We start from the raw sequence: 10,678 nt of genomic DNA on the forward strand, positions 1-10,678 counted from the left end.
CTTGTAAACCTGCTCCATAATTACTGCGGTTTATGCTCTGTCTGAGACTCACGCAGATGAATTCCTCTGGAAACACACACACCAGAAAACCAACTTCAGCGTCCCTATACGGCACCCTCTGTTAATACCATTCTTGATGTCAGGTCATGTTTAAAGGCAAAATCTGACCCCAACGCATGATGCAAGTCCCTGAAAACATATTCTTAGATCAGCTCTTCATGCAAACCCTGACCCCAGTGTTGTTGCATTAAAGCTGAAGGTTGTTATTTTGGTGCCTCTAGTGGCATTAAACAGAACTGCAAAAATAATAACTGATTTCAAACAGGTTTCCTGAAAAACCTGCATTAAGCACTGAACGCTTGCAATACTTTTGGCCTTAAAATTAGGGGTGTTTTGAGGTTAACCAAACAAAACACATTAATTAAAATACAAAAATGGAAAGAACGACACTCATTTTGCATTACAATCTCATGAGTTTGCAGCGGTTGCGTTGATGAAGTCAGCCCTAGCCGAAAGCCTCCGCTCTGGGATCTTCCCCTACCATCAAATGGAGGAAATTCCTGCCCTCGTTCCCATGACCATCCCCTACACTCCGGAATCTGCGGACGCAGCAGTCGGGAACATTAACAGGTTGGGAGGCTGTCGCCACTGCTATTAAACGAATTTAAGTAGATACAAACATGCAGGACAGGATCAGACCAGACCTGGAAATACTCGTCTAGACCAGCGGTTCACAACAAATATTTCACAGGTCCGTTCAAACCAGTTAACAATGTCCGTACTTGATGTTCAGAGTAAAATGTGGGCCGTGAAGCAAAGCCAGTGGAGAAACATTGGGAAACCAGATCAAACTACAACCTAGAGAGAAGCTGGAGGTGTCTAGACAGAAACACGGAGTGATAATTAGACGAGAAGAACGTAGGAGTGAATTAGGGATGAGAGGATGAGCTCTTCAGTACAGACTAATGAGATTACACACACAGAGAGGGAGAGAGAGAGAGAGAGAGAGAGAGAGAGCAAGATGGAAGGAATAGAGGAAGAGGTTTTAGAGAAAGGAAGAGGGAGGCGAGCAAGAGAGGGAAGAGAAAAAAGGAAAGAAAAAGAGAACGAGAAGAGAGGGAGGAAAGACGAAAGCAGGGAGAGTAGAGAAAAGAGAAGGAGGAGAGGGGAGAGAGAATATGAGAGAAGGAGGGGGAGAGAGAGGGAAAAGGGGAGGGAAAGTGAGAGAGAGAAAGAAAAGAAAAGGAGAGAGGAGAAAGAGAAGAAAAAAGGAGGGAGACAACCGAAGGGGGAGAGGAAAAAGAGAGAGGAGAGAAGGAGGGGAAGGAGAAAGGAGAAGAAAAGGACTGATGAGGGAGAGGAAAAGGGAGAGGTTAATCACCCTACACCTAAACCTGCCCCATACATATATACTTTACAAACACCCTACACCAAACACCCCACACACAAACCTGCCCCATACAGAAAACTACTGGCAATTTTTTAATTTCATGAAACACTGTTTTGTATGTTTTTTAAGCCTTTTGTTTTACGGAGACACAGGAAGTTTCAAAAGTGTTAAGCAGTTATCCAGTTATTTCTGCTGTATGATATAATAATTTGAAGCCTGATTGTAAATGTAAAAACATGGACTGTAGCTTCAGCGCTGTGTGTTTGAATCAGCTGATCAGTGCAGCTGCTTGACAAACACTAACAGTAAAAAGCCATAAGCAAATATGACTCACAAACCTACAGAGAGACAGAGAAACTGGGACATTATTGTTAAATAAAACCATTAAAAAAAAAAAATGTAAGTTGAAAAAATATTATAAAATAAAATAAAATATTTTAAAAAAATTAATAAAATTAAATATTAAAAAACGTAAACTTATTTTTTCCTGCTAATTGCCAAGGCAATATTTCTCATTTCCATTCAGTTTAACTTTATGTACTAAAAAATCAAAAAAATCAAAATCAAAATTAAAATGGAAAACATAAAAATAAAAACTATTAAAATTTACAAAATAAAAAATGATCAAATATTAACAAAAACTGTAATAGTTTCTCACTGATGCTAAAACAGCACTGCAGAGAAAGATGGTTTTGAAACTGAAATCATGAGGAACAGACAGAAAGGAACAGGAAGTGCACTAGCATCCAGTTCCAGACAGTCATTAGTCATCCAGTGAGAGAGATGTCTGTGTGCATACGTGCGTGAGCGCGCGCGTGTGGTCTAATGAGCAGCTAATGACTGTGATGTCAATACCGTCTAAGCCAGAAAGAGGCAAACTCGGGTCTCCAAGGTAACAAGCCCTTACACGCTCAAGCAGAGGTCAGGAGTCAAAGGTCAGGGCGAGAGGGAGATGCAGAGAGAAACATGAACGGTCGGCATGGCAACAGTCAGGTAAGTCACAGAACAAATGGGGATTCATCTTCAAGGTGAATCAGATGCTCCGCAGAAACAAAGCAAATCTTGTAGTGCTCCGCTGAGGTTTGAACACGGCTCATCGGATTTAAACTACCCGGTTTGACATATTATGATCAGCTGGATTACATATTGGGTTTGGGAGGACGAGAACCGATCTGCGTTCTTGAAAACGCTACCCGTCTGAAAACACTCCAGCTGCTGCTGCGACCACCAAAAGAGCCTTTAAACAGCAGAGATGAGACAAGCATCACACAATCGTGAGGGGACAGAGGGAGAATAAAACCAGAGAGGACAAGAAGAGCAGAAAGTCTGTGTGTCTTCAGGGAGACAGTAAATGTGTCGTTTTCTGACCTGTATTAAGACACTGAGACATCCCATAATCACGGCACAGAGAGCAGCACCAGCTCTCTCGCTTTCTTTATTTGTACAGATCAGGGTCATTAGAGCTAAAAGCAAAACTAAAACCATAAAAAAAAAATATATATATATGATATATATCTATATATATATATATATATATATATATATATAATATATATATATATATATATATATATATATATTTTAGTTTAAATTAAATTAAACAAATAAAAAATTCAGCTGGTGGCCACTGCAACATTCCTCATGATCAACAAAATTACTAAAACTTTCAACTTAAAATGAAAACATAAAATAAAAACTAATTCAAAATATAAATATATAAAACTAAATAAATGAAAAATAAAACAAACATCATTGAAACAAAACATTTTTTTATTACTTGAAATAAAAAAAATATTAACTGAAAATAAGATTTATTATTTATATATATATTTCTGCTAATTGCAATTTCACATTTTCATTTAGTTTAACTTTAGAAAAAAAAAAAGTGCCATGGCATTTTCAGCATTCCTCATTTCATTGAGTTTAACTTGATGTAGCAAAATAACTAAAACTGAAATAAAAATGATTAAAAACTATTTAGACATATTATTTTAAAAAATGACAAAAACAACAAAATGACTTTAAACTTTAAAACAGAAAATATAAAAATAAAAACTAATTCAAAATATGAATAAAAACTATAATAGTATCTTAATGATACTGAAATAACATCCCAGTGCTGATGGAAACCGCAGGGCATCTGTGAGACCCACAGGAACGTGATGAGACGCCACATATGTGCTGCAATTCTAATTAACACTGAGATCCATTAAACACACACACACACTTACACATTTATGTGCAAACACATCTAACACACATCATTAAGTATGTGGTGCACAGAAATGATGTCACTTGGGTTTATGTGTGCATGGAAATCTCTCTTCATTACAATCACAGCTTATAACATAAATTAATTTATAAACTCCAGGTGAGAAGATTTCTCCACATGCTGCAATTACTGAATCACTCCGATATAAATAAATATCTGAACATATGTTTAACATCCAGTGAATATGGCCCAGAAGTCTCAAAAAAATTCTCAAGCCGATAGAAGATTTCAAGAATTTATTATTATTTTTACATTTATTTATACATTATTTGTTTGATTGTCAATTCAAAAACACTAAAAATAATACAATTTTTCATTATTTTCTACCCAATTAAACAGGCTTTTTGCAACTTAGTTTTTAGGAAAATATGTAAATGCATTCTGTTATGATCGGTTGGGCTTTTCACGCTTTAAACAAGCAGAAATGACTTCAAGTTACTAATACTGTATTAATCTAGAGCTGATGTGTGATCAAAAATGTGTGCATTTCGGCAGCTTTAACGCTCATCCAGAGCTGGCGATATCTATTTCATAGGATGTTATAAAAGCTCTGTATGTACAGACACACATCAGCATCTGTTCCCATAGAATGAAGGAAATCCCATGGCGATAACAGTGACAGCAGACAGAAACAGTGTGTGCACCAATGTTGTTTGTCTTATGAGATATGACAAAGGAAAGGACTGCAAAATCAAATGTAGTCTAAACTGGTGCTTGATAACTGCAGTTTAGGACATCCTTCCCATAAAACTCTGAGAAACAGACAGAAAAACACGCAGCCGGAGCCCAATCATGCCTTTCTAGTGAAGAAGAGGCGGTTCTGGGAACATCGGCTCTGCAGAGGCTGCTGGGATAATGTCCTCACAAAGTCTGCTTTCACAACAACAACAACAACAACAACTCAAAAGGCAAAAAAAACAAAAAAAAAAAAACGGCACAAAACAAATTCATTTCCATAAGTGCAGTAATGACACTTTTAGTGCATTTAATGGACCAATACTCTAATTGTCTAATTCTAATTCTCACAGTTATTTACTCACTTTATTTTCTCTGTCCATCTAAAAATAAATAAATAAATAAATAATCATTTAAATAATTACTACTCTCACTCAAATAACTTATGAATGCTTCATCAGAGCTGACTGCATATTAACAATAAATGAATTGCAATAATAACAACAATACACATAGTTTTAAATAAATTAAATATTGCTATATTTTTTAAATATAAAAAGTAATTGATTATTATATATTTTATTTGTTTAAATAACTTGTAAAACTTTATTAGAGCTCTCGATGGCCTTGTTTTTGCTGTTATCATTATTATTATTTATCATGATTACTATTTATTTTTCATTATTCACTATTATTTATCATATAAATAACTATTAAATTTACTCAAATAACTTATGAATGATTCAGAGCTTGTGATGCTATATTAACAATAAACAATGAATAGTTTAATTGATTAGTATGAATTTTATTAATTTAAATAACTTCTAAAGAGGTCTTGATGGCATTATCATTATTATTATATTAATAAAAAGCTAAAACTATTAATATATTATTAATATATTAATAATACTCAGAAAAAGAAGCAGATTGATTGCGTTTTAAAAACATATTTTTCATATGTGACCCTGGAGCACAAAAGCAGTGGTAAGTCTCTGGGGTATATTTGTAGCAATAGCCAAAAAAAATACACTGTATGGGTCAAAATTATCGATTTTTCTTTTATGCCAAAAATCATTAGGATATTAAGTGCAGATCATGTTCCATGAAGATATTTTGTAAATTTCCTACCGTAAATATATAAAAACTTCATTTTTGATTAGTAATATGCATTGCTAAGAACTTCATTTGGACAACTTTAAAGATGATTTCTCAATATTTTGATTTTTTTGCACCCTCAGATTCCAGATTTTCAAATAGTTGTATCTCGGCCAAATATTGTCCTCCTAACAAACCATACATTAATGGAACGATTATTTATTCAGCTTTCAGATTATGTATTAATCACAATTTTGAAAAATTGACACTTAAGACTGGTTTTGTGGTCCAGGGTCCACAAATCTTTTTATTATTATTAACATTTGTAATATTTGATTGCTATGAATTTTCTTTGATAAACATTTAAAGAGCACAAAGACGCTAAATGACTCTGGTCGTTATAAATATGCTCTCGAAAACTAGGAATAAAACTCTTAAACGAAGAACGCAATGTTTTTTGTGGGCAGGTTATGTATAGAGTCGTCATTGAGTGGAAGTGCGGTGGAAACTGCTGGAAGAGGGAGTGTGAGTGAAGATATTCAGACAGACTGAGAGACAGATGGACAGATGAAGAGGAATAGATGTGAATGGAAGGAGAGAGAGATGTGAAGCAGGGGTGTGGGGCCTAATCAGGACAGCAGACAGCAGTCTGAGCCACACAGACACACAGCAGACATCTGCAAGGCTCCGGCCTCAGGCTGTTTGTGGAGTAAACACACACACACACACACACACACACACACACACACAGAAGGCTCCCCATCATCTCACACACACGTCATTTACATCCCTATTGTCCCCGACACCCCACTCCCTCTCTAGGGGGCATCAGAGCAGGTTGGCTGTTGCCCTCTAGGGTTAAACCTACAGACCTAAATGACCTCCAGAAACAGCTCCGCCCACCTTCCTCCAAGCCCCGCCCTCCCTTTATGTCTACTTTGTGTCTTTATGTCTAGCCAGAAGGACTGCTGTCTGGAGACACACACACACAAACACACACATTTAGCCATGTCTTTATGAAGATGAAGCACTAACAAAACTCTAAGATCATGTCAAGTTTGCGGTTTACACCTGGTATTATCTGAAGATCCGCTCACAAGCCGAGGCCAAAGCAAGCATGTATCCGCAGGGCTTGACACTTACCTGTCTCTGAAAGAGCCTATGTGCTCCTAATTTGAAACATTATATATATATATATATATACACATATATATATATATAACATATATATATATAATATATATATATATATATATATATATATATATATATATATATATATATATATATATATATATATATATATATAATGTTTCAAATATATACACACACACACACACAAAAATATACAACACATTCATCTATCTTAAAAAAAAATAATAATAACAAAAAAAAATAAAAACTACAATAACAACCACTCAAAAAAACAAATACTTTTACTCAGATAACTTCTAAATGCTTGTGGTGGCACAATTATCATCATTATTTTAAACCCCTGATATGATTGTAAAGTGCTTTACTATGTACAGTAGTACATTAATGCTTAATTTATTAATTAATTCATTGAAATATAACTGAATTACTTTCATTACTCATTACTAAAATTATTTTAAAATATATATATATATATAAATATAAATTTGTTTTACTAAATTTATGCATTTTAACATTTACAAACAAATTGATTTTTTTTCATTAGAATAAAAATACAAAGTACGCTAGGTTTTTAAATACATCTGCTTCAAAAAAAAATATGTAATATGACATGATATGGGAATATAACACTTGACGCCGCCCACTAAGGGGGAGGAGACTGCATAAAGGTTTTAAAGTACCATTTCCATGGCAACGCATATCAAAATGGTTTTCACAGGATGAATTTTGAGTGCAAATTTTCGAATCTAATTTATGATGATTACTAAAAGTAAGTAATGTGATGGGGGGAAAAAGGGATTAACTCACATAGTCGGGCAGAACGCTCCTGTCGTCTGCTCCTAGAGGCCCATGCAAGGACTGGGTCGCCTGCTCCAGAACTTTATTGTGCTTCTTTGACAGCAGAGCAAACAAACTGAGAGAGAGAGAGAGAGAGAGAGTTAGAACCACAAAGTCTTTCTTGAAATCATTTCTTGAGATTATATTTGTCTGGTCTGTCACAGTATCAGCAAGAAATCAAAACAGCATGTAACAATAATAAACGACGCTGTCGCAGCACTGCTGTGTTTGTTTTGCCCAGCAGATTTTCAGACGTATAAGATCATAATCCGCACATCTGGATACAAGACCAAGAGTCAGGGCGGAGAAAATGCATTCAAAGGCATCGTAGGCGACGCTGCCCATGCTAAGACTCTTCATAAACATGCTAAGATATCTCATTTTGACAAAAATTCAGAGGCAGCATCCTTCCACAATGCATTGTGCTGAGCCCAGAGAAAGATGGCAGACAAAGCAAGAGATAGTTATAATAAATATACATTCAATTCAATCAAAAAAAAAAAATAAAGTACATTAAACAAAAAAAAAAAAAAATTAAAAAAAAACAAAAACAATTATTTAACTAAATACTTCCGTGCACTAATGTATTTTAATGCTAATTAGTGCTCAGCAACAATCTACCAGCAAACTACTGAAACCAGATTTACTTTAGTGTTATAGTATTATAGTATATATTCATATATATATATATATATATATATATATATATATATATATATATATATATATATATATATATATATATATATATATATATATATATTAATTTAAATTTTATTTTAATATGTGTTCTTTTTTATACATTTTAGGTTTTTTTTTTTTTTTACTTGCTATTCAGGCTTAATTTATACTTTATCATCAGGTTTAGTTCAATTTTGATTTTTATATATTTCTACTTAGTAATTTTAGTGCTTCAACTTTAACTTATTTCATTCAGTTGCTAAGGCTGCTGTTTTAAGCTTAGCAACCTGTTATTTTAGTATTGTTTATATATTATTATAGTATTATTCTATATATTTTAAATTAGCTTTTAGTTTTTATATTTTCAGTTTAATTTTAATTTTAGTATTTTTTGTGATTATTATTTTATTTAATTTATTTTATATTTCTTTTTAGCTTTAATTAAAAAAAGTTTTACTTTTAGCATTTTTGTTCTTCAATTAAACCTTTTTTTCTTATATTTGCATAGCCAATATTTCTGATCTTCATTTAAGTTTTTGAAGTTTAGTTAAATTGTTCATCTAATATTTTTATTTTTTATTTTAGCTGATATTTATAATCTAATATTTATTTTATTTTAATTAGTAAAAATGTTTTAATAGTTTTAGTAAATGGTAATAACCCTGACAGGATCGGTGACAGCTATAACAGTCACAAGCTTTTGTAACTCTGCTCTGTTTTCAGAGATCTTTTAATGAAGCTTAGGTTTGTACAGTATGTAATTTGGGTCAGTTTTCTCTCAGGTCTGGGCATGAAAAACCTCCAGACTCAAGTTTCTCCAAGCAGTTTTTCAAATTCAACTTGACAGAAAAATGGGTCACATTGTAGACAACAGACTAGACTAGAATCAGCTTGAATTGTGTTTGTGTGATTTCATTAAATCAAAAGTCTCAGTCACAACTGAGCTGCCTAATTCCAATACAGCTGGACATCAACCAGTGCTGTTAAAGTCAAAACTAAAACTACTAAAAATTATTTTTATAAAAAAAAATTTTTCTCTCTCTATATATATATATATGAAAAACTGAACTATTTAAAAAAAAAAAAAAATTAAGAAATTAGAAATGTTTGCTTAAAAATTAAATGAAATAAAACATGCTTGAGTTAAAGTACTAAACATGCTAAAACTAAACTGAGTTTAAAAAAAGAAAAAAAAAAAACTAATAAAGGTTTCTAATTTATTAAAACCGGGACAGTACCAATATGTTCCACTATTAAAGGAAATACGAGCACCACTTTCCTAATGAGCTTGTTGCAGTGCATTCTGGGATGTCAGATGCTGTATAGGTAGGCAGCTTTCTAGGTCTTCATGTTCTAAGACACAAATCATATTCACATGCATACATATACCCACATTAACACCTTTCTGACCTGGTTTCCACCGAGTAAGTGTGTGTGATAATAGCCAGGCCGAGACGAGCCAATCAGAGGCTTTGTGTGTTAAAGGCAGAATTAAACATGAATCGTGGTTAATGAGTTCCCTCAGTGTGGTGACCTTCAAATCCTTCTCGCCTGCCTGAGTGTGTGTGTGTGTGTGTGTGTGTGAGAGAGAGAGAGTGTGTGTGTGTATCAGTGTGTGTGTGTGTTTGTGTGAGAATGTGTGTGTGTGTGTGTGTGTGTGTGTGTGAGAAAGACAATGTGGGGTGACAGAGAGCAGCAGGCATGATGGGAAGGATTAATGTGTCTCATACTGATGACCTCATCAATCACTAAAGGTCGGCACATGCTTTGAGCTCTAACCGTATGAAGCTGTCATAGAACACACACACACACACACACACACACACACACACACACACACACACACACACACACACACACACACACACACACACACACACACACACACACACACACACACTTATTTCTCTTCAACCCACTCTCATAATCCTTGAGTACTTTTGGAATTGCATACTACTGTACTACAATTACTAGAAATGCAGTATGAAAACTATGTAAATATTCTGCACAATTAATAAACCATAAAGTAATTCCAGACCCATTATATTATTGGACTGTTAAGGTATTATATTATGGTATTTTTAAGGAAACTTCCTACTGCATACTGTGTACTTAAAAGTAGCAAAAAGCAGTATGCAAAATAATTTGCAACAGTAATCAAACAGTGGAACAATGTAGCAAGTGTCCAGTTAAAAAAAAAGAAAAAAAAAAAAGCATTTATAGTCTGATGATGTGAAAAATGTATAATATAAATACTGTATATAAAATACATTAATATTATATCAGTAAAAATACAAAATATCATTTCATTCCTCCAAAATACAGCGTCACTTTTCCACTTTTCCATCACTGATACTACTACAGTTTTTGTTAATATGTTACATTAGATTTTATTTCTATATTTTGTTTGCATTTTAATTTAAAGTTTTAGTCTGTTAGCCTGATACTAACCAACTTTGTTATTGTTAATTAAAACTAAAACCAACGCTTTCATTAACTGAAATAAAGCTTAAATTAAATAAAACTTAAATATTAGATAAAAAATTAAAACTTAAACAACTTGAACACAAATT

The 10,678-nt window shown here is 33.4% G+C and overlaps 1 protein-coding gene across 1 annotated transcript in view; it reads right to left on the reverse strand.

The window, feature by feature from the left end:
• The window catches only part of LOC109087137 (dymeclin-like), a 71,492-nt gene that overhangs the window by 17,684 nt on the left and 43,130 nt on the right, over positions 1 to 10,678 (reverse strand). The window contains 1 exon segment of the mRNA XM_042778545.1: positions 7,395 to 7,500. Coding sequence (XP_042634479.1) covers positions 7,395 to 7,500 — 106 coding nt within the window.

The sequence above is a fragment of the Cyprinus carpio genome, chromosome A21, assembly GCF_018340385.1.
Source record: "Cyprinus carpio isolate SPL01 chromosome A21, ASM1834038v1, whole genome shotgun sequence".
Classification (NCBI taxonomy): Eukaryota; Metazoa; Chordata; class Actinopteri; order Cypriniformes; family Cyprinidae; genus Cyprinus; species Cyprinus carpio.